The sequence below is a fragment of the Tursiops truncatus genome, chromosome 3 (genome assembly GCF_011762595.2).
Source record: "Tursiops truncatus isolate mTurTru1 chromosome 3, mTurTru1.mat.Y, whole genome shotgun sequence".
Classification (NCBI taxonomy): Eukaryota; Metazoa; Chordata; class Mammalia; order Artiodactyla; family Delphinidae; genus Tursiops; species Tursiops truncatus.
The window spans coordinates 143,518,845-143,543,895 of record NC_047036.1 but is presented as its reverse complement, the minus strand read 5'-3'; the positions used below and the strand labels follow the sequence as shown (position 1 = coordinate 143,543,895).

At 44.2% G+C, this 25,051-nt stretch overlaps 1 protein-coding gene and 1 pseudogene across 7 annotated transcripts in view; both read right to left on the bottom strand.

Annotated features, from left to right (window-relative positions):
- The window catches only part of LOC101336875 (teneurin-2), a 465,743-nt gene that overhangs the window by 18,452 nt on the left and 422,240 nt on the right, over nt 1-25,051 (bottom strand). For all 7 annotated transcript variants that reach the window (XM_073802777.1, XM_073802778.1, XM_073802779.1 and 4 more), the window contains 2 exons: nt 4,060-4,356; nt 974-2,588 (listed from right to left, as the gene is read on the bottom strand). In XM_073802777.1, coding sequence (XP_073658878.1) covers nt 974-2,588; nt 4,060-4,356 — 1,912 coding nt within the window. The remainder of the gene's footprint in view (nt 1-973; nt 2,589-4,059; nt 4,357-25,051) is intronic.
- On the bottom strand, nt 4,366-24,184 carry LOC141278356 (PC-esterase domain-containing protein 1B-like; annotated as a pseudogene).

Below are 25,051 nucleotides of genomic sequence, written 5' to 3'. Positions count from 1 at the left end.
TGACTTCTGCTCATAGTCTTTCTTCAGCCTTGAGCTCGTTTCTGCCAAACAAGATCCCCCTCGTCCTTCAGGCCCACTTTGACACGGGGCTCTTCTGTACTATGTCAAAATTTTCAAATCTGAAGTCATCTGCATGTGTGCTACACACACACACACACACACACACACACACACACACACACACACACACAAACACACCACTTTGAGAGAAGAGTGTTTGTCTTGCTTATCATTGTATCCCCAGAATGTAGCATGCTGGCCCACTATAAATGCTTGTTGAATAAATAACTGAACAAACACCTATATGGTAGCACAGACTTAATTCTGCTTTGCATTATCATTGGTTATTTGTATTTGTATCTCACCAGCCTGGTCTTGAGGTCGGGAACTGGGTCACAGTCATTTCAGTACCTAGTCTCATTCATTGCTTCACTAGTAACGGTGATGTATCTGGTGAGCAGATACCCTTTTGTGAACATCCTCGGTCTAAGTGCCAGGCCCTAGACTTTACCTACATAAGTTCATTTCCTTCTTACGATCACTCTGTGAGATGATTTTGTTAGTGCCCTTTTGCAGAAAAGGAAACTACAGCTCAGAGATACTGGACAACTAGCCCGAGGTCCTTTAGCTTATAAATAGAAGAGAGGGAATCTGAATGAGGTACTTCTGAGACCAGAGTCCCATTCTTTCCCCCTTCATAAGGCCGCTTTCCTCTTTTGGGGTAGTAAGGGCTCTTGTAAAAGTTATTTCAATTGAATGGACTTGAAAGTGGTCAGGACATGTTCAAACAGACCTGATGACTGCTCTGTACTGCCGTCACTTGACTGCTCTAGATCCTGTACTGCCGGCATACACAGCCCTCCAGGATTCTCCTAGCATCGGACATAAGACCTCGTTTTGAAATCCCTGGCAATCTCCTGGGACCACCACCCCACGGGGAGCCACTGCCCAAATGAGGTGGCCAGGTCCTCACCTGTCACGTAGTTCTTCAAATCCAGCTCATTGCTGAGAGGATTGTTGCTCTTGAACATATACAGGTTAAAGGGGGCCGGCTCCTTGCCCACATTTTTCCACATGGTATAGTCTGGAGAGGTCCATCGTCCCGCCAGCACGTCATAATCACGCTGCGTGAAGTGGACCAGCTTGGTCAGGGGATCGTAGAGTCCCCCATGGAAGCCGATGACCATCTGGAAGTCGGGGTTGGAGTCGTGATAAATCTCCCCGTAGGCGGTGTACTGCAACTGCTTGACCATGAGACCGTTGATGCTGAACACAGCCAGGGGAGTCCCTGTGTTATCTGAGGCAACATAGTACTCCTCCCCACTGCTGCTCTCCATGGCGAAGAGGTGACCTTGGAGGTCATAGTAGAGCGAGGTTATCTCCGAGTTGGAGTGATTATAGACATGGGTGATGCGAGTCGGGTTGTGGAGGTCAGAGTAGAAATATTGCAGGTGGTGGCCCAGGTTGGTCTTGTAGGAAGCCCGCCGCCCCACGCCGTCATAGCGGTACTGGACACTCCAGCCACTGGCCTTGTTGTAGGCTCTCGTTAGAAGGCCCTTGGAGTTATACTCAAAGATGTCGGCTCCTCGCTGACACAGATAGCCATCGTCGTCAATTTTGTACTGCACGTCACCGAGCCTGGTTATCCGATCTCGGAGGTCGTAGCGCAAGGGCATGAGGCGCACGCTGTTCCCCGGGTTCAGCAAGTGGAGGTTCCCATTGAGGTCGTAGCTGTAGCGCCAGGTCGGGCGGTCATTGACGGCCACGCTCTGGAGCTGCCCATCCCCATCATAGTCATAGGTGTACTTCGTGGTGTTGGCATAGGGCCCCAGTTTCAGCTCCCTCTTGATTACCCTGCCCATGCTGTCATACTGCACCGTCATCCAGTACATGAGGGACCGGAACATCTCGTACTGGACTTCCTTGATCCGCCCGTGGGTGTCAAAGTGCTTGCTGAGGGTCATCACAGCCGTGGTGATGATCTGGTTGATATCATAATAGATGACTCCAAACTTGCCAAAGTGCTCCACTTTGCCAGAAATCTCGTCGTAGCGGTAGAGGTCAACAGGAAGGGGAGTCTCACTTATGATCGGCTTGATGCTTGCGATTCGGAAGCTGTTGTCGTGATAGGTGTATTCAAACCTGGCGTTGACCATGCCTTCCTCAGAGAACCTGTAGATTTGCTTGTCCACAAGTGGGCCAATCTTCCGGTACCTGATGGTGCAGGAGAAGCCCCCACTTTGGAGGCTGACCATTTTTAAGACACCGGTGGTCTCATCATACCCGAAAGTGATGGCAGTACTGTCATAGACAATCTCCGATAGCTTGGAGAGTTTCCCGTACTTGTAGAATACCTGGCGCCCAGTGCCTAAAAAGGATGTCTTGAGGATGCGGCCGTCATCACTGTAGTCAAAGATGACCGAAGCGTTGCTTTCAGGCGGGTTGTAAGTGTTGCGGATGTAGCCAATGGAGGTGTGGGTGGACATGCTGTGCCGGGCGACACTGGGCATGGTGACGGCGTGGAGGCGTTCAGAGGAGTCGTACTCGAATATGTACTGACGCTGACTCTGAAGCAGGAGGACCATGGACTGGAGGAAGGAAAGGGGAAGGGAACACATGAGTTGGCCATTTAGGACCAAGTGCTCAAATGGACAGAATTTATTCCATTTCCCTAAATGGCAATTCAGAAGCCGTGAAGGATGGGGAAATTTAGACTGGAAATTATGGGTAAATTGATTTCATCGGGCATGCTACTCTACGGATCACGGTGGCTACTTGGGAGAACGCTCCCCAAACGTTTACGTGCATGCGAAATACCCAGGGATCTGGTTAAAAGGCAGATTCTGATTCAGTAGTCCGGTGGGGGAGGGTGGTGGAGAGGTGGCCTGAGAAGCTACTTGTGGAACAAACTCCCAGGTGATACTGATGTTGCTTGGACCATAACTTTGAGTTGCAAGGGGTTTGAAGGACTGAGGTGAGAGGCACTGAGTTTGCCTCCAGGCTCAATGACAAGAAATCCTGAGACTGGTTAGAAATGACTGATGCTGGCCCAGCAGGGGACAGGTGTGATGCACATACTATCTTTGGGACACCGCTGATTAAATCTAAGGAGAAACCACATCCTCCATTTAGAAGCTACCGAAAAGATTAAGTAACCCAGAAGCATTGATTGTTTGGGGAAAGAATGGCCTCAAACTTGAAGCTGTGGAGAGATTCTTGCCTCCCCTGGTCAACCACTGTAGCATCTTACGACGTAATGAGAACACTATTCAGAAGGGACCAAAGAGACAGCAGCCCCTTTACAGAGGAGGTAACAGCTCTATCTGCAAGTGACCGCTGTCATGGGGAGGCAAGAAAGGAAGAAACGGAAATGGGCTGGTGTGGAGGTGAGTCCAGATGAGAGGCCCAGGCTGAGCAAGCCCCTGTCTGATGACCAGATGACCAGGGCCGCCTTTAAAAGTCTTGACTCGTGACCTGAAGGCATCTCTTTTTACCGCTGCTACAACTGGACCTTTTCTGACGCGGAGACCTGAGTCTGCCACTTGCAGACACAGGAAAATATATATAGCAAGAATCCATATGGCTGGTTCAGCCAGTAGGCCAGGTAGGGGAGGGTGCTGGTCCGCATGCTCGAGTTTTAGGCAGAATTCCCTACCCTGATGCCTCAATTTCGGGCAAGGCAGAAATGAATCACTGCATTTCCAGTGATTAGTGATAAGGAGTGATTAGCCGTGCTGCCAGTGGGATGATTCTGTCCGTTTCAACAGCACTGTTATTTTGGGGTAAAAATCGGACAATCCACCCTTTTTGCCATTACTGAGTGTCTAGAACTTTTTTTTTTTTTTGCTTTTAATGGTAACAGTGCTGGGCTATGAATAACATTTTCCTTCAGACTTCCTCCCTCCCAGAGGGTGAGAGTGCATGGGGAGCCCTGGTAGAGTCAAAGTAAAGATGTTCCAATGTCTTATGGCAAAGCCTGTCAGGTCAGCTTAAACAGAGAAGCATGAATGAGAGAGAGCGAGCTAGCCCCAGATGAGCAAGGGCAGCACATCCACCCACCTTGTCAAGGTAGGAATAGCTCCACACTTTCCCGTCGGCAAACATGCGGGACACGATCCGGCCTTGCTTGTCGATGTCTGTCCTCTCGCTCATGGCCCCGCGCTGAAGGCCAGCCAAGCGCCCATTGAAGAAATAGGAGACGTTGACAGCCGCCAGCCCACTGCTGGGGAGCCAGAGGAAGGGACGGCCCACCTGGTCATAAATGATCCTCAGGGTGAACTTCCGGTGATCATCGTAGATCTTCTCTGTCCGAATATTCCGGTCATAGTCAATGGACAAGAGATTTCTTCCGTGGACCTAGGAAAACACAACGGGCCTGCTTTGAAAGACATCACCGGGGCATGTTAGCTCAGGCTCCTATGGAGGACACAGCAGGCGTGGCCAGGGCCTGTGTGTGCGCTGGAAGAAGAAATACCCTTGAAGAGGAGTGCTTTCTAAACTCCTTCCCATCGTAGTACACATAGAAAGTGGTCATTTCTGTAGGGTGCACTAGAATAGAGCAAGGCTGCTAATGGCCAGAGATGACTGATCTGGGCATGGCTGCCATGAGCAGTTAGGTAGGCTGGGCACTGCACAGTTACAGGGGTGTCATCGTGTTGTAGAGACTGTGAACGGGAAAACCTGGGCAGTGCACAAATTACAGAGCCATATACAATAGCCCTGGCCCCTGGGGTTCTAACTGGCTAACCCTGGGTTCTAACTGGCTAACCCTGGGTTCTAACTGGCTAACCCTGGTTTTAACCCTGGGAAGCAAGAGGATTTGTATATTTGCACACTTACAACCCTTTTGTGGCACATTATCAGCTAATGAATAGCTAATGATCTTTAAGAGCAGGTGCAGAGATTTCTTCCGAAACCTTAAGAAAAAGGTACCTAGGAAGGTGAGGAGAAGGTCTCAGATATACATATTGTACGAAGATCTGGGAATACGAAGCCTTATTCCTATGTGAACTCCTTTAATTCTCCCATCTAGAGAAAAATCTCGCCACTGTCAAGGATGCAAGACATCAGTGGGGTGATCTCAACAGGCCTTGGGAATTCCAACAAAGGGAGGAACTGATTTACTTAGATTTGAGAGGAATGATGGAACACATCCAGACGTAATTTAATATTTATTTAGAAGTCAATCTGATCAGAGAAGAGAGCCTGTCTCAGAAGGCAGGGCTGAGAGACTAGACTCTGGGTAGGGGGAAAGGAGAGGGACTGTAGGGATTCAGCTCGCCCTGAGTGGATGGCTGGAAGGGAAGGAAATGAGGCCAACTCAGCCCAGGCTCTTTCAATGTAATTGATTGTAAATCCAGACATCCCTGGGGTGACTGCTGAAGGCGAGGGAAGGTGTAAACATGCAGAAGGAAGGGATGTGAGACATGTCTGGCACCTGCTCACTTTACCCTAATACTTCAATAGCACTTAACGATAATAATGATGATGGTGATGATGACGTTGATAGTAATAGTAACTTTGGCGTGTGCTGAGGGCTACTGTGTTAGGCATTGTGTTAGGCAGTTTGCATCCACTGTCTGAGTTGATGCTCACAAATGAGGAAACTAAGCCTCCAACAGAGGTTATACACTTGCTCAAGGTCACACAGCAATGAAGTATTAGGTTGGTCTGGAACTCAGGTCTTCAGACTTTGACTAGTTAATGAACCAGCTTTACTGTTTTCTGCATGGTATATATCGTACATGCATTGAGGGCCCTGAGATGTGTCAAATGATGAAGAGACTGTAAGGGACTCTAGAGGGTTCCACCCTGCGGCTTTGGAGGAGACAAGGAATAATTCTAACATGACAGGCACCTGTTATATTGGGGAGCAGCATTGCACCCAGGTAAAGAACTACATTTCACAGCTTCCTTTGGAGACTGGGGTGGCTAAAGTGATTTAAGTAGTAGTTGTTGGCTGGGTCTTCTGGGAACCTTAAAGCAAGCAGACTTAGCTAAGAAGTAGGCACCCTTTTGTCCTTCCCACTTTCCTTCTTTTCTTAGGTGGAATGTGGATGTGACCACCGGCGCTCCAGTATTCACTTTGTGAATATGGGGTGACATTGAGGATGTTAAACCTCAAAGATAATGGTTCATCCAGAGAAAATGTCTAGATCCCTGTCAACCTAGGTGTCTTCAAGATGACCTAGGTCATCTGTACCAGCCATGAATTGCTTCCCGCTAGACTCCTTTTAGGTCATAAAAAATAATAAGCCTGTATCTTGTATAAGATACTGTTATTTCTCATTTCTGTTACCAGCAGTTGAAACTAATCTAAACTGATAAACCCCTGATGCTTTGACAGGTGCTGTGCTAGGTACTTTACATATCTGATCCCAGTTTAATTCTCACAATGTAGGTAGAAATTATTTTATATATGGGCAATTACCCTCAGAGGCAGAGGCAGGATTTGAACCCAGGACCACCTGGTCCCCCAAACCATTGCTGTCTTCATGGAGTCATCCCAGAAAAAAGGGGACAGAACATGTGAGATAAACATTTAGGGGAAAAAAAATGCTGAGGCATGGAGAGAGAATAAAGGTGGTGAGTTCTTGGGATTATAACGAAATGCAGCTTCGAGTGGAAGAATCGTATCGTCAAACCTGCGGTAATTGGGAAGAATCGTCAAGAAAGCAAAGAGTGAGTGTGATAGGATATTTTCAACAGGCCCAAAAGTTAATGCTGTCAGAATCACTGAAGATGTTGAAGATATGGTCTAGAGTTCCAGAGCAGACCACAAGCTGGCGTCGGAAAGATCACTTCCTCTGGAAACACAAGTTTGGACATACTGGGTTGCTTCATTTGGGACAACAGCAGAAGGCCATCAAGATTCTTAATCCTATGTGTTTAAGAGTTTCAGTTCAAGACCTCGTTAACTTTTGATGAGGCAGAATGAATACTGTGGCAACAATGAGGAAGGATTTTCAGGATTTCCCCCACCATGCCTATGCATATCCCACCTCCTTGGCCACGCTTCTATTCTTCTATCCCTTTGCTTATTCTTTTCCCTTTTGCTTCTCTTTGCTGATAGCATACAACCCCCAGTGCATTTATTATTTATTGAACATTAAATCTCTGCTCCTGTCAGGCATGGTGCCTACTCTGGAATGCAAGGATGAGCAACACCAACAAAGCAACACGTCCCAAGAACTTACGATGGGCTTAGCGTGTTCTCAGCACTGCCCATGTTTTATCTTGTTTAATCCTCACAATGCTCCCAGGCAAGCACTATTATCCCCATTTTACATGCAAGGCACAGACAGGTTTAAGTGCCCTGCTCAAGCTTACACAAATAGTAAGTGGAGGAGCCAGGGTCCCAATCCTGAGCTCACTCTCTTCACCCCTAGGCTGTACCACCCCCTCTGACGAGTGGTTCTCCAACAGACATGAAATTCTAAACTACCCGGGATGCTCTCTAAAGCATGGCTGCAGGGCTGACTCCACAGCTGCTGAATCAGCTCCCTAGGGAATAGGAGCTGGGTGATTCCGAAGCATATTATTGGTTAAAATACACTTAGTGTGATATAAGGCCTTATCTTCAGTTACCTGGGGGAGACCAACAGACAAATCATATATCCGTAATATAATCGTGTGTGCATGTACGTATGTGTATGTTTGTATGTATGTATAGTGCTATAGCGTATTCATCGGAGATGTTAACTTGTAAATCAAATATACAAGCATGGTTATCATTAAAACAACTATATTAGTATGTGAAGGTGCTAAGAATGCAGAAAGAACAGCACAGTGGGCAAGCACAGAAGATGGGTCCCCAACCTCAGACTGCTACCATTTAGGTTTGTCACTATTACTTAAAGCTATCGAGGCCTTTTGTCTCTTGGCCCAGTTGTACCAACCATAAAAAAAGTAATAGGTGCTAATCATTAGCCCTTGATAATTTAGGGTGGGATTTTATTTCTAAATTCATCATGTCCCTGGGAATGGGATTTTGTTATAGCGCTGATTTGAGCTAACTTTCCCCCCCGATTTTAATGAAATAATTGACATACATCATTGCATAAGTTTAAGGTGTACAGCATAATAAGTTGACTTACATATATGGTGAAATGATTACCACGTTAAGTTTGATTAACATTCATCATCTCATATAGATATGAAAGAAAAAAGAAAAAGGAAAAAACACTTAAGATTTACTGTCCTCACAACTTTTTTTTTTTTTTTTCGGGGTACGCGGGCCTTTCACTGTTGTGGCCTCTCCCATTGCGGAGCACAGGCTCCGGACGCACAGGCTCAGCGGCCATGGCTCACGGGCCCAGCCACTCCGCGGCATGTGGGATCTTCCCGGACCGGGGCACGAACTCGTGTCCCGTGCATCAGCAGGCGGACTCTCAACCACTGCGCCACCAGGGAAGCCCCTCACAACTTTTTTAATCAATGACTTTTATGTTTATTTTGAAAGTTAAGATAAAATTGACATGCAATATTATATTGGTTTCAGGTGTACAACATAGTGATTCAATATTGTATCTATTGTGAAATGATCACCGTAATAAGACTAGTTAACATTAGTCACCGTACGTAGCTGTGAATTTTTTTTTCTTGTGAGAACTTTTAAGATCTACTCTCTTAGCAACTTTCAGATACACAATACAGTATTAACTATAAGGGCCATGATGTACATTACAACCCCATTGCTCATTTATTTTGTAACTGGAAACTTGTGCCTTTTGACTCTCTTTTTCCATTGTGCCCATCCCCACTCTTCACATCTGTCAACCACCAATCTGTTCTCAGTACCTATGATCTTGTTTTTTTTTTTCTTCTTTTTAAAGATTCCACATGTAAGTGAGATCATAGGGCGTTTGTCTTTCCCTGTCCAACTTATTTCACTTAGTATAATGCCCTCAGGGTTCATCCATATCACAAATGGCAATATTTCATTCTTTTTTTTTTGGCAGAATAATATTCCGTTTGTGTGTGTGTGTATATGTAATAATATATATATATATCACATCTTCTTTACCCGTTCATCCATTGATGGACGCTTACATCGCTTTCATGTCTTGGCTATTGTAAATAATGCTGCAGTGAACACTGGGGTGTATATCTTTCTGAGTTAGTGTTTTCATTTTCTTCATCTATATGTCCAGAAATGGAATTGCTGGCTCGTATGGTAGTTCTATTTTTTAATTTTTTGAGGATACCCCATACTGTTTTCCATAGTGGCTGCACCAATTTACATTCCCACCAACGGTGCACAAGGATTCCCTTTTCTCCACATCCTTCCCAACACTTGTTATTTGTCTTTTTGATAATAGCCATTCTAACAGGCGTGAGATAATATCTCATCATGATTTGATTTGCACATCCCTAGGGATCAGTAATGTTGAGCACCTTTTCATGGGTCTGTTGGCTATCTGTGTGTCTTCTTTGGAAAAATGTCTATACAGATCCTATTTTTTTTTTGCGGTACGTGGGCCTCTCACTGCTGTGGCCTCTCCCGTTGCGGAGCACAGGCTCCGGACGCGCAGGCCCAGCGGCCACGGCTCACAGGCCCAGCCGCTCTGCGGCATGTGGGATCTTCCCGGACCGGGGCACGAACCCGTGTCCCCTGCATCCGCAGGCGGACTCTCAACAACTGCGCCACCAGGGAAGCCCCACAGATCCTACTTTTCAGTTGAATTTTTTTTTTTTTTTTTTTTTTTTAGTATATCTATTTATTTTTGGCTGCATTGGGTCTTAGTTGTGGCACGTGGGATCTTTCATTGCATCGCGCGGGCTCTTCGTTGTGTCGTGTGGGCTTCTCTCTACATGTGGCATGCGGGTTTTCTCTCTCTAGTTGTGGCGCACAGGCTCCAGAGCATATGGGCTCTGCAGTTGTGGTGTGCAGGCTCTAGAGGGTGTGGGCTCTGTAGTTTGTGGCACGTGGGCTCTCTAGTCGAGGTGCGTGGGCTTAGTTACCCCGTGGCATGTGGGATCTTAGTTCCCCGACCAGGGGTCGAACCCACATCCTCTGCATTGGAAGGTGGATTCTTTACTGTTGTACCAGCAGGGAAGTCCCTTAGTTGAATTCGGTTTTTTCTTTTTTTTGCCTGTGTCGGCTCTTTGCTGCTGCGTGTGGGCTTTCTCTAGTTGTGGCGAACAGGGGCTACTCTTCATTGCGGTGTGTGGGCTTCTCATTGCAGTGGCTTCTCTTGTTGCGGAGCATGGGCTCTAGACGTGCGGGCTTCAGTAGTTGCAGCACACGGGCTCAGTAGTTGTGGCATGTGGGCCCCAGAGAGCATGGGCTTCAGTAGTTGCAGTGCATGGGGTCAGTATTTGCAGTGCATGGGCTCTAGAGTGCACGGGCTTCAGTAGTTGTGGCTCACGGCTTCTAGAGCGCAGGCTCAGTAGTTGTGCCGCATGGGCTTAGTTGCTTCGCGGCATGTGGGATCTTCCCAGACCAGGGATCAAACCCATGTTCCCTGCATTGGCAGGCAGATTCTTAAGCACTGCACCACCAGGGAAGTCCCTTAGTTGAATTGGTTTAAAAAATTTTTTTTTGCTATTGAGTTGTACGAGTTCTTTTTATATTTTAGATATTAACCCCTTATCAGATATATGATTTGTAAATATTAAAAAACATTATAATGAAAAGGCTGCCTTTTCATTTTGTGGATGGTTTCCTTTGCTTGTGTAAGCTTTTTAATAGCCCCATTTATTGGTTTTCGCTTTTATTGCCTTTGCTTTTATGTCAAATCCAGAAAATCATTGTCAAGACTAATGTCAAGGAACCTACGCTTTTTCTTGGAGTTTTATGGTTCCACGTCTTATGTTCAAGTTTTTAATCCATTTGAGTTACTTTCTGTGCATGGTATAAGATAGTGGTACAGTTCCATTCTTTTGTATGGCGATGTCAAGTTTTCCCAGCACCACTTGTTGAAGAGAGTGTCCTTTCTCCATTTTATATTCTTGGCTCCTTTGCTGTAAATTAATTGACCATACATGTGTGGGTTTATTTCTGGGCTCTCAATTCTTTTCCATTGGTCTTTGTGTCTATTTTTATTCCAGTACCATATTGTTTTGATTACTATAGCTTTGCAGTAGAGTTTGAAATCAGGGATCATGATGCCTTCAGCTTTGCTGTTCTTCTTCTTTTTTTTAATGAAACAATTAAAAAAATAAATTTATTTATTTATTTTTGGTGTGTTGGGTCTTTGTTGCTGCTTGCGGGCTTTCTCTAGTTGCGGTGAGCGGGGGCTACTCTTCGATCTGGTGTGCAGGCTTCTCATTGCAGTGGCTTCTCTTGTTGCAGAGCATGAGCTCTAGGCATGCGGGCTTCAGTAGTTGTGGCACATGGGCTCAGTAGTTGTGGCTCACGAGCTCTAGAGTGCAGGCTCAGTAGTTGTGGTGCACGGGCTTAGTTGCTCCGCGGCATGTGGGATCTTCCCAGACCAGGGCTCGAACCCGTGTCCCCTGAATTGGCAGGCGGGTTCTTAACCACTGCGCCACCAGGGAAGCCCCAATGAAACAAATTTTTAATTTCAATTTTATATTTACAAAAAGACAAAGAGAATAGGGAGTGGGGAGGCAGGAATGATGCTGGTCACCCCCCAGCCCCCCCAGAGTGCAGCGAGAGGCCACAGCCAACAGAATGGGTCAGACTGCTCTCCTCTGCCATTACTGACAACAGCAATGGACCAAAGGCTTCAGTTAACAAGGTCAGTCTGTTTGGGGAGAGTCAGACAGTCTGTCCAGTCCATGTGCATGAGGAGGAAGTTCCAAGTCAGTCTATTGAGGCCTTGGCTCTCCATAGGCTGGGGCCCTTCTCTTGGAAGTTCTGGGCCGCCCTCTCCAGGGCACATAGGGGCCACAGGGACGATGCCAGGGAAAACCCCTGTGGACCACAGGGGCCCGCTGCTGATAACAGGGTCGGGCGAAGGGAGGCCTAGGCGGCTGGCGACTAAACATAAAGTCAACTTTGAAGGTAAATTCTGTCTGGGTAGTTTGGGGGAATATCTGAATGGAAATGGTTTAAGGAGAATTGATTCAATTGGAAAGGATGGTCTGAAGAAAAATGGGCATCTTAGGGACAGACTAGGAACGGGGGTGTCACCTTGTGAAACGGGATGGGACAGGGTTGTGGGGACAGGAGTGGGAACTGGGGTGGGTGGGGAGATGGTGTGGGGGGCAGGGGGCAGCACCCAGGTGGAGGCAGGGGTTGGGGAGGAGGGAAGGCTGGTTGATCTCTGCAGCCCCCCCTTGAGAGGGGGCTGCCTCTCAAGTCTCTTGCCAGGTCCTCCCCTGGCAGGGCTGTCATTGATGCACTTGCCCACTGGGTCGTACTGGGGCAGCTCCACCCCCCAGGCGTTGGCCACGTGGGGCAGCAGAAGCTGGGAGAGTTGTTGGTGCACGCGCACGTTCCAGTGCACTCTGTCGGAGCCGTGCTTTAGGGCCTCGTCAGAGCTGTAGAAGTTGGTTTCAATCACGTTGGTTTTCGGGGTTGAGGCTGCGGGTCGGAGCTCTGGTGGGAGGAAGCCACTGGTGATGTTGTCGCCCACGGGCATGGCCGTGTTCCAAACCAGGAGGCACGACTAGGGCAGCACCTGGCACAGGCGCCCAAATAGGCTCTCCAGGTTCTGCAGGTAGTTTGGCCAGGAGTCCTCCCCGTACGTGGTGAGGCCCCAGAGGCAGGAGCTCATGATGACCAGGTTCGGGTCGTGCTCACCCAAATGCAGCTCCTCCAGGATGGCTTCGAGGTAGTCGCGCGTCAGGAGTACACGTGCGTCAGGAAGTAGAAGCGCACCAGGTGCTGGCTGGAGCCAAACTGGCGCACCTCGCGGTAGTGGGTGCCGTTATGCATGCGGCCCTGCTTGCCCCCCTGCACCAGCTCGTCCTGCTCGAAGCCGTACTCTCCCTTGGCCTTGAGCTGGCTGAGTGTGAGCAGGCAGTCCTTCTGCAGCAGGAGCACCAGGTCCTTGTACACGGCCCTCTGGACCAAGTCCGCCAGGATGGCCACGAACTTGTTGTGGAGCAGCTGCTGCACTTCGGAGGCGAGCCCGTGGCCCATGACGCTCGGGACGCGCCGCCTAGCTCCTTCCTTTCACTCAGTGGGTCTGCGGATGGCTCCTCAGGTGTAAAGGTGATCCCTCAGCTCAGGTGGCTGGTCCTGCTACATCCTCAGGCACTTTGCTCCAGGAGGTGCCCCGGAGAGGGGAGAATTAGGCATTCTCTGTTTCCTTCAATCTCCTGGGGCTGGCTCCTTTCTTTAAACCTTAAACACATTCTAGTTTCTTGCTTTAAAAAGGAAAGGAACCGTCTTTGACTCCACCTCCAGGACAGTCCTATCTTTTGCTTCCCCTTCAAGGCCACTTTTTGCCAAGTTGTTTGAACTGGCTGTGTCTGGGTCCTCACCTCCCACTCATTCCTCCTTTTACTTGATTTTGGCTTCCAACTCCATGAAAGCGAAGAAATGTTTGTCAGTAAATCCCCAGCGATTTCCTTGCTGCTTCTTTCAGTGACTACTTCTTGGTCGTTATCACATCTGTAGCATCCCTAGCTCCTTGGGGCTGGGGCACCGATGGTGATTCCCTTCCATGACTCTGCTGGAGAGTCTGACACCCTGGTCTCCTGTCTCACGTCCCCCGGTATCCTGTGTGAGTTTCTCTTTCTCTGGCCATCCCCAAACGTCAGTCTTTCTCAAGGCCCACTCATCGGCTCCTTCCTTCTTTTCTCCAACATTCTTTCCTTAGGTGAATTCATCCACGCTCTTGGTGCCCATACACTCCTATTTGCCCCAACTTTTCTGGTCTGTTCTTTTTTTTTTTTTTAAATTTATTTTATTTTTGGCTGCATTGGGTCTTCGTTGCTGTGTGTGGGCTTTCTCTAGCTGCAGTGAGCAGAGGCTACTCCTCGTTGCTGTGCACGGGCTTCTCATTGCAGTGGCTTCTCTTGTTGCGGAGCATGGGCTCTAGGCGCGTGGGCTTCAGTAGTTGTGGCACATGGGCTCAGTAGTTGTGGCTTGCAGGCTCTAGAGCGCAGGCTCAGTAGTTGTGGCACACGGGCTTAGCTGCTCCATGGCATGTGGGATCTTCCCGGACCAGGGCTCGAACCCGTGTCCTCTGCATTGGCAGGCGGATTCTTAACCACTGCGCCACCAGGGAAGCCCTGTTCTTCTTTTTAAAGATTGCTTTGGCCATTTGGGTATCTGTGGTTCCATACAGATTTTAGAAACATCTGCTCTATTTCTGTGAAAAACGCCATTGGAATTTTGTTAGGGATTGCATTGAATTTGTAAATTGCTTTCGGTAGTATGGACATTTTATCAATATTAATTCTCCCACTTCGTGAGCACGGAACACCTTGCCATTTATTTGTGTCGCCTTCAGTTTCTTTCATTAATGTCTTACAGTTTTCAGTGTAAAGGTTTTTTACCTCCTTGGCTAAATTTATTCCAAGGTATTTTGTTTGTTTTGATGCAATTGTAAATGGGATTGTGTTCTTAATTTCTCTTTCTGATAATTTGTTATTAGTGTATAGAAATGCAACAGATTGCTGTATATTAATTTTGTACCCTACAACTTGACTGAAGTTTTTAATTCTTTTTTTGTTTTGTTTTGGTAAAGTCTTTATGGTATTTTATATATAATTTCATGGCTTCTACAAATAGTGACAGTTGTACTTCTTCCTTTCCCATTTGGATGCCTTTTACTTATTTTTCTTGCTTCATTGCTGTGGCTAGGACTTCCAATGTTGTGTTGAATAAAAGGGGCAAGAGTGGGTGTACTTGTCTTGTTCCTGATCTTAAAAGAAGAGCTTTCAGCCTTTCACCATTGACTACAATGTTAGGTATAAGCTTATTCTATATGGCCTTTATTATGTTGAGGTACGTTCCCTCTACACTCACTTTGCTGAAGGTTTTTATCTAAATGGATGTTGAATTTCACAAATGCTTTTCACATCTATTGAGATGGTCATATGATTTTTATCCTTTATTTTGTAAATGTGTATCACATTGATTTATCAATGTTGAACCATCCTTGCATCCTTGGAATAAATTTCACTTGATCATATGTAGGATTCTTTAAATGTATTGTTGAACTCAGTTTGCTAATGTTACGTTGAGGATTTTTTCATCTATGTCCATCAGGGATACTGGCCTGTAATTTTATTTCTTGCAGTGTCCTTGTCTGGTTTTGGTTTCAGGGTAATGCTGGCCTTGTTAAATGAGTTTGGGAGCATTCTTTTTAGAAGGACTGGTATCAATTCTTCTTTAAATGTTAAGTAGAATTCACAAGTGAAGCCATGTGATCCTGGACTTGTGTTTCGTGGGAGGTTTTTGATTACTGATTCAATCTCCTTCCTAGTAATTGGTCTGTTCAGATGGTCTCTTTCTTCTTGATTCAGTCTTTGTATGTTGTATGTTTCTAGAAATTTATCCAGTTCTTCCATGTTGTCCATTTGTTGGTGTATAATTGTTCATAGTAATCTAGTATGATCATTTTATTTCTGTGATATCGATTGTAATTTCTTCTTCATTTCAGATTTTATTTATCTGAGTCCTCTCTTTTTTCTTAAATCTAGCTAAAGGTTTGTCAATCTTGTTTATCTTTTCAAAGAACTAGCTCTTGTTTCATTGAATTTTTGCTATTGTTTAATCTCTGTTTCGTTCATTTTTTTGCTCTGATCTGTATTATTCCTTCCTGCTACTAACTTTGGGCTTCATTTGAGGTATAAAGTTAGGTTGTGTATTTATGATTTTTCTTGTTTCTTCAGGTAGACATTTACCACTATGAACTTCCCTCTTAGAACTGCTTTTTCTGTATCCCTTAAGTTTATGTTGTATTTCCATTTTCATTTGTCTCAAGGTATATTTTTATTTCTCTTTTGATTTGTTTCACTCACTGATCTATAGCATGTTGCTTAATCTCCATATATTTGTGAATGTTCTAGTTTTCTTCTTCTAATTGAGTTCTATTTCTAGTTTCAAACCATTGTGGTCGGAAAAGATGCTTGATATGATTTCAACCTTGTACATTTTTTAAGAATTGTATTGTGGCCTCATATATGATCTATCCTGGGGAAAGTTCCAAGTGCACTTGAGGAGATGTGTATTCTGTTGTTTTTGGATGGAACATTCTATTTATATCTGTTAAATTTATCTGGTCTTATATGTCATTTAAGGCCAATGTTTCCTTATTGATTTTCCGTCTGGATAATCTATCCATTGATGTAAGTGGGGTATTAAGTCTCCTACTATTGTTGTATTCCTGTCTATTTCTCCCTTGAGATCTGTTAATATTTGCTTTATATATTTAGGTTATCCTATGTTGGGTGCATAAATACTTACAAATATTATATCCTGTTGTTGGATTTACCCCTTTGTCATTATGTAATACTTTTCTTTAACAACTTCCACACACACAATACGGCAGGGTTAACCATGGTCATCATGTTGTACGTTACATACCTAGCACTGATTTATCTTATAACTGGAAGTTTGTGCATTTTGATCACCTTCCTCCAGTTCTACCTCCCCCACCTCTGCCTCTGGTAACCACAAATCTGATCTCTTTTACTATAAGTTTTGGGATATTTTTGTTTGTTTGTTTTATGGATTACACCTGTAAGTGAGATCATACTTTCAGCATACCAATACAAAGTATTGGTCTTTCTCTGTCTGACTTATTTCACTTAGCACAGTGCCCTCAAGATTCATCCATGTTGTTGCATATGGCAGAATTTCCTCATTTTTTTAATGACTGAATAACATTCCATTGTATATATATACCACAACTTCTTTATCCATTCACTGTCAATGGACACTTAGGATATTTCCATATTTTAGCTATTATAAATAGCTGCTATGAACATGGGGAAACAGATATCCATTGTTTGTTTTCCTTCAGACATATTCCCAAAAGTAGAATTGCTGGATCATATAGTAGTTCTATTATATTTTTAATTTTTTGAGGACCCTTCATACTGTTTTCCATAGTGGCTGCACCAATTTACAACCCCACGAATAGTGCACAAGAGTTCCGTTTTCTCCACATCCTCACCGCACTTGTTAACTCTTGTCTTTTTAGGATGGTCATTCTAATGGGGGGTGGTGGTGGTGGTGGTGGTGAGGTGATATCTCATTGTGTTCTTGATTTGCATCTCCCTAGTGATTAGTGATGTTGAGCATCTTTTCATGTACCTGTTGGCCATCTGTATATCTTCTTTGAAAAAATTTCTATTCAGGTCCTTTGCCCAATCCAATTTTTAATTTTTTTTTTTTTGCCATTGGATTGTATGAGATTTTTAAAATAAATTTTAGGTGTTAATCCTTTATCAGATATATGGTTCACAAATATTTTTTCCCCATTTTGTAATTGTCATTTCACTTTGTTGATTGTTTCTTTTGCTGTGCAGAGCTTTATAGTTGACGTATTCTCACTTGTTTATTTTTGATTTTATTGATTGTGCTTTAGGTGTCATATCCAAAAAAATCATTACCAAGACCCATATCAAAGAGCTTCTTCCTGTTTTTTCCTCTAGGAGTTTGATCATTTCAAGTCTTACATTTAAGTCTTTAATCAATTTCAAGTTACTATCTGTGAGAGGTCTAAGACAGAGGTCTAGGTTCATTATTTTACACATGAATATCCAATTTTCACAGCACCATTGATTGAAGAGATTATCTTTTCTCCATTGAGTATTGTCAAATAGAGTTGACCATAGAAGTCTGAATTTATTTCTGGGCTCTCAGTTCTATTCCATTGGTCTATCTGTCTGCTTTTATGCCAGTACCATACTGTTTTGATGACTGTAGCTTAGCAGTTTAGCTTGAAACCAGGAAGTGTGATACCTTCTGCTTTGTTCTTCCTTCTTAGGATTTCTTTGGTCATTGGGGTCTGTTATGGTTCCATATAAATTTTAGAATTTTTTTTCTACTTTTGTGAAAAATGCCTTTGGAATCGTAATCGGGATTGCATTGTATCTAGAGATGGCTTTTGGTAGTTTTGACATTTTAACAATCTTAATTCTTCCATTCAATGAAACTGGGACACCTTTCCATTTATTTGTGTCTTCTTTGATTTCTTTTATCAGTGTCTTGTATTTTTCAAAGTAGAAATCTTTCACCTCCTTGGTAAATTTGGTCCTAACTATTTTATTGTTTTTGATGCTATTGCAAATAGCATCATTTTCTTCATTTCTTTTTTAGATAATCCATTCTGAGTGTATAGAAACACTACTGAGTTCTGTTTGTTAATTTTGTATCCTACACTTTTGCCAAATTTGTTGATTATATCCAACAGTGTTCTGGCAGAGTATTTAGGATTTTCTATGTATGAAATCATGTCATCTGCAAATAGAGATAATTTTACTTCTTCCTTTCCAATTCTGATACCCTTTATTTATTTTTCTCGCCTGACTGCTCTGGCTAGAACTTTTAATACTATGTTGAATAGGAGTGGTGAGAGTGGGCACCCTTGTCTTGATACTGATCTTAGGAGAAAAGATTTCAACCTTTTACTGTTCAGTATGATGTAGCTATGGGCTTGTTATATATAGCCTTTATTATGTTGAGGTATGTTCTATCTATACCTAATTTGTTAAGCGTTTTTATCACAGACAGGTGTTGAATTCTGTCAAATGCTTTTTTCCTGCATATATTGACATAATCATATGATTTTTTTCTTTCATTCTATTAATGTGGTGTATCACACTGACTATTTTGCATATGTTGAAACATCCTTGCATCCTATGGGTAAATCCCACTAGGTCATGGTGAATGATCCTTTTAAGGTGCTGCTGAATTTGGTTTGCTAGTATTTTATTGGGAATTTTTGCATCTATATTCATTAGGGATATTGGTCTGTAGTTTTCTTTTCTGGTTTGGTATCGGGATAATGCTGGCTTTGTAAAATAAGCTTGGGGGAGTGTTCCCCTCCTCTTTATTTTTTTGAAAGAGTTTGAGAATGATTGGTATTAATTCTTCTTAAAATGTTTGGGAAAATTCACCAGTGAAGCCATCTGATCCTGAGCTTATCTTCATTGGGCAGTTTCTGGTTACTGATTGTCTCCTTATTAGTAATTGGTCTGTTCAAATTTTCTATTTCTTCCTGATGCAGTCTTGGTAACTTGTACGTTTCTAAGAAATTTCCATTTCTTCTAGGTTATTCAGTTTGTTGGTGTATAGTTGTTCAGAGGAGCCTCCTATGATCCTTTGTATTTCTGTAGTATAAATTGTAATGTGTCCTTCTTCATTTATAATTTTTTTAAAATAAATTTATTTTATTTTTGGCTGCGTTGGGTCTCCGTTGCTGCGCGAGGGCTTTCTCTAGTTGTAGTGAGCGGGAGCTACTCTTTGGTGCGGTGCACGGGCTTCTCATTGTGGTGGCTTCTCTTGTTGTGAAGCATGGACTCTAGGAACGTGGGCTTCATTAGTTGTGGCACGTGGGCTCAGTAGTTGTGGCACACGGGCTTAGTTGCTCTGCAGCATGTGGGATCTTCCTGAACCAGGGCCCGAATCCCCTGCACTGTCAGGCGGATTCTCAACCACTGCACCACCAGGGAAGCCCTTCATTTATAATTTTGTTGACTGGATCCCTTCTCTTTTTGCCTTGGTTGGTGTACCTAAGGGTTTGTCAGTTTTGTTGATCTTTTCAAAGAACCAACTGTGAGTTTGTTTTATATCATCTATTGTTTTCTTGTTCTATTTATTTCTGCTCTTTTATTTCCTTCCTTCTGGTAACCTTGGGCTCAGTTTGTTCTCCTTTTTTCTAGTTCCTTAAGACACAGAGTTAGGTTGTTTATTTGGAGTCTTTGTTGCCTCTTAGTGCAGGTGTTTGTTGCTGTGAACTTCCCTCTTAGAACTGCTTTTGCTGCATCCCATAAGGTTTGGTATGTTGTAGTTCCATTTTCATTTGTCTCAAAATACTTTTAAAATTTCCGCTTTAGTTTGTTTTTGATCCATTGGTTGCTCAGGAGAGTGTTTTAAAATTTCCATGTATTTGTAAATTTTCTAGTTTTCCTCCTGTTACTGATTTCTAGTTTCATACCACTGTGGTCAGAGGAGAAACTTGCTATGATTTCAATCTTCTTTAATCTGCTATGTTGGTGGCCCAACATATAGTTTATCTTAGAAATTGTTCCATGGGCACTTGAAGAATGTGTTTTCTGCTGTTGTCAGATAGCATGTTCTGTATGTGTCTGTTAGGTCTATTTTGTCTATAGCATTGCTCAAATCTGCTGTTTCCTTATTGACTCTGTGTCTGAAGGATCTATCCATTGTTGAAAGTGGGATATTAAAGTTCCCAACTATTTTTGTGTTGCTGTTTATTTCTCCTTTTAGCTCTGTTTTTGTTTTATATATTTAGATGCTTCAGTGTTGAGTGTATAAATATTTATACTTGTTATATCTTAATGGATTGACCTCTTTATCAGTATATAATGAACTTTTTTGTTTCTTTTTACCATTTTTAGTTTAAAGTCTCTTTTGTTTCATATAAGTATAGCTACTCTTGCTTTTCTGGGGATTATTATCTGTTTGAAATATCTTTTCCATCCTTTCACTCTCAGTCTATACATGTCTTTAAGGCTAAAGTGAGTATCATATAAGGCAGCATATTGTTGGATCTTTTCTTTTAAATCAATTCAGCCATTCTATGTCTTTTAATTAGAGAATTTAATGTTTGCAATTGAAGTAATTACTGATAAGTAAGGACTTACTGTTGTCATTTTGTTCATCATGTTCTGGCTTTCTTGTAGACGCATTGTTCCCCTTTTCGTATCCTGTTGCCCTTTTTTTTTTGGCTGCGCTGTGCAGCTTGTGGGATCTTAGTTCCCTGACCAGGGATTGAACCTGGGCTCCCTGAAGTGGAAGCGTGGAGTCCTAACCACTGGACTGCCAGGGAATTCCCCTTGCTGTCTTTTTTTGTGTGTGTGTCTTGATGTCTTTTGGTACCAGTGTTCTCTGACTTCTTTATCATGTTCTTCCATGTAATTACTACAGGTTTTCCCCTTTGTGGTTACCATGAGGCTTACGTAAAACATCTTAAAATGATAACATTCTATTTTAAGCTGATAACAACTTAGCTTTAATATAACTCTGAAAATTTACACTTTTACTTCTCACATTTTGGGTACTGATGTTATAGTTTACATATTTTTAATACTATGTAACTACGAACAGATTATAGTAGTTATGATTATTTTTTTAAACTTATAACTAGAGTTGTAAGTGAATTCACACTACTCTTACCATATTACATAATCTAATTTTGACTATATGTTTACCATTAAAAGTGAGTTTTATGTTACTTTCTTCTGTTTTTATGATGCTAATTAGTGACCTTTTACTTCCACTCAAAGAACTCCCTTACCATTTTGGTAAGGTAGGTCTAATGGTGGTGAACTCCCTTGCTCTTGTTTGCTCATGAGTCTTTTCCTTCCTTCATTTATGAGGACACTTTTGCTGGGTATAGAATTCTTGGTTTACAGTTTTTTTTTTTCCCTTTCAATATTTTGAATATATCATCCCATTCCCGCATGGCCTGAAAAGTTTCTGTTGAGAAACCTGCTGATAGTCTCATGGAGATTCCCTTGTATGTAATGTCTGTCTTTTGTCCTACTGCTCTCAACTTGCTTTATCTTTGACTTTTGACAATGTTAATTGCAATGTGTCTCAGTGTAGTCCTATTTGGGTTCAGCCTATTTGGGGTCCTTTGGGCCTCATTGATCTGGATGTCCATTTCTCTTTTTTGGTTTGGGAAGATTTCAGCAAGTATTGCTTTAAGTATCCTTTCTGTTCCTTTCTCTTTCTCTTCTGGAATTCTCATAATGCAAATATTCTTTTTTTTTTTGTGGAGGTGGGGGGCTTGTGTCTCATAAGTGCAAAGGCTTTCATCGCTGTTTTTCTTTTTTGCTCCTCTGACTGGATAATTTCAACTGTCCTGTCTTCCAGATTGCTGACTTTTTTTTCTTCTGTATTGAGTCTGCTTTTGAAGCTCTTAATTCTTCAGTTTAGTTATTGTATTTTTCAGCTCTAGAATTTTTTTCATGGTTTTTATTTTTGTTCAACTTCTTGTCATGTTCATGAATTGTTTTCCTAATTTCATTTGTCTGTGTGTTCTTGCAGTTCACTAAAGTTCTTCAAGAGGACTATTTGGAATTCTTTGGCTGACAGTTCACAGATATTCATTTAAGTAGGCTCAGTTACTGAAGTTCTCTTAGTTTCCTTTGGTGGTATCATATTTCCCTCATTTTTCATGAGCTTTCAGTCCCTACATTGGTATCTGTGCATTTGAGTAAGTGGTCTCTCTTCTAGACTTTGTAGGTTTGCTTTGGTAGAGAGAATTCTTTGCCAGTTAGCTCAGTTTTAGTTTCTGCAACTGTCTGCTGATGACGACCTTGAGCAGCTGGGTCTATTTTTGGATGAGGCAACTGCTTGAGCTCTGAGGGCAGGGGTGGGAGGGTGTGCTGCTGACTGAGAACAGTTGGATAGGACTCTTGTCTCGGTTCCCTGCCGAAGTGAGGCTGTAGGATGGGCTCTGCAGTTGCCTGGGTTCTCTGGTCAGGCTTACTAGACCAGTGGGCCTGGGTACTGTACTTAGCAGTAGGTATCTGCCCTGCCCTAGTGGGGCAGCAGAATGGAATCCAGGGTCTGCACGGCTTGTTTCAGGACTTGAATTTGGGAAGAGTGTATACTGAATTCCCTCTCCAGATGGGGGCTACAGGTTTTGCTCTGCAGATGGGAAAAGCCATAGACTGTGCTCTCTGTTCAAGTGCCACTGTAAGTAGGGCAGATGGATGGGCTACATAGCTTCCCATGGGCTGTGGTTAGGTTCCTTGGTCGGGTGGGCTGAAGCCTATAGTCAGCAATGAGTGGGGTTACAAATTAGTTTTCCTGCTTGGGGTGAAGTGCAAGAACTAGCTCCAAGGTTTGTAAGGCTATTTGTTTGTGATCTTGATTCAAACCAACCTCTGCCCCAAGTTCCCTGGCCAAATAGGGCCACTGGCTTTGCTTTGCAGGCTGTCAGCTCTGCCTGCCCACCTCTCTGTTTGAGCTTGCTGTGCTATACAGCCTCTACGTGTTCCCACCAGTCCCCCTGGCCAGTCAGGGTGGGGAGACACACTCAGCAGCTGGTAGGCCTATGATCCGCTCCCATGCCTGGGTCGGGCAGGAGGGTCCATTTCAGGCACCTCCCAAATTTTCTGAACAGGCTTTCTGGTTGGAAGGGTCCGAGAGCTACACTTAGCAGCAATGAGGCTGTGAATGAACTCCCCCTGTCTGGGCATATCAGGGGAACCCTCCATGCCTGGTACTGACTTTGCTCTGGGGCAATCAGCTCTGCCTGCCCGCCTCCTGGCTTGAGCATTACTGGGTTTCCATGCCTTGGAGGGGGAAGTGGGCAGATCAGCCTCCAGAGCTGGTAAAACTCCTGCCAAGTTCCCTGCTCAGACTGACTTGGTTCTGCAGCTGAGCAAAGCTGCTGGCTGGGATTACCCGGGCGCTGCAGGGAGGGACTCGGTCTACCGAGATCTGAGTGCTGGTTGTTGCAAGCCCCTCCCTCTTTCTCCATCAGGATCAGCTTCCCAGTGGTTGAGCCCCGCAGATTCTCCTGCAGTCCCTGTGGGGTGATACAGGAGTAGCCGCTCTCACAAAGCAGCTCACAATGCTGGGGGGGTCCCAGATGTCGCCCACGAGCTCTCTTTTCCCACTAGTGGAGCTGTGTTGGCCTGGGGGAGGGGCAATGCAGTCCACGTGCAGGTGCTTCTGTTACCCTTCTGATACACAAGTCTTGATCTCTGTGGTGCAAGGCGCGGGGGTTGGGGGGTTGGTGTGGTGGGGTGTGGCTCAGCCTCACCCTGTGTTCTAGGACGCTCTTGGTGGTTTCCTGTCCATGAATCCTTGTTAGCTGCTGTGCTTGTGAGGGCAAAGTCAGGGATGACCTATGTTCCCATCTTGGTGATGTCGCTGAGTTAACTTTTGAAATACGTAATTTCTATAAAAATGCCTGATCCTTCTACTAGTTAAATATAATAAATTCGCTGGAAGCTGAGTCAAGGAGTTCAGGCCAGCCGTATAATCTAGTCAAATATGTTTAATTGTGAGGGTCCCTTCAGTAAAGAGGAGGTGCCTGGGCTATGGGGTCCGAGATCTTGGAGGGTCTGACAGGCATGCTCACCTCTTCGTAGGCACCCGCCCCCGGCTTCAGAGTGTGCCGGGGCTTTCATTTAGCCACACTGTTCTTATTCCGAATTCCACCTAAAAATATTTAAATTAACCTTCAGGCTTCCTGGAGAACGTAAAAGTTATTCTGAATTATTTTCACTGCCAGGATCAGCACAATTCCCTTCCCAGCCAGCTCGGTAGGTATTCAGTGATAGAGAAACCAGTTTTTAAATTAATACAATTTTGTGTTGGTAAGGAAGCCATTCTTTTTAATTATTGGGCGGGCATTCTCCTCAGCCTGGCTTCCCCAGTTAATAAAACTCAGCTATTTAGCATGGTTTTTATTTTTGCAGAGGGCAGACTTTGGGAAGTAGTTTCCCGATGTGGAATCTCCCTCCAGAACGTTTTGATCTCTCCAGGCACACGCCTGTCACAAGGAGCCTTGTACAGAACCCTGAGAAAAGGAAACGCTGTCATTAAAATGGCCCTGGTGGGCCTATAACTGGCGACTCTAACTTAGCTTGAGGGGCAATGTTGGGAGCTGGCGAATCGAGAAACTGGAAAGAGGAAGTTAACGCTGGGCTGGATCCCCTCCTGGAAAGGGCACTGTAGCACAGCAGGAGAGACCTCAGTTGGACTTACAGCAGAATCCCTTGCCCATCCCACGTCACGTCTGGGAAACCCAGAAAAGATGAGTGAGGGAGGGCAAGAGATTCTCCATGTCTGGCGATGCCGAAAAGCAGAACTCCCTGCTTGGAGAGTTTAGTTATTCACCTGCCCAGAGGAAAAGCCTAAAAGCCTGGCCTAGATGACATCTTCATTTCCTTTCTGGGTCAGTCCTCTGGGATTTAAAAAGCAGCTCCCATACAAGACTCCATGCTATGATGGGATCAGGGATGGAGCAGA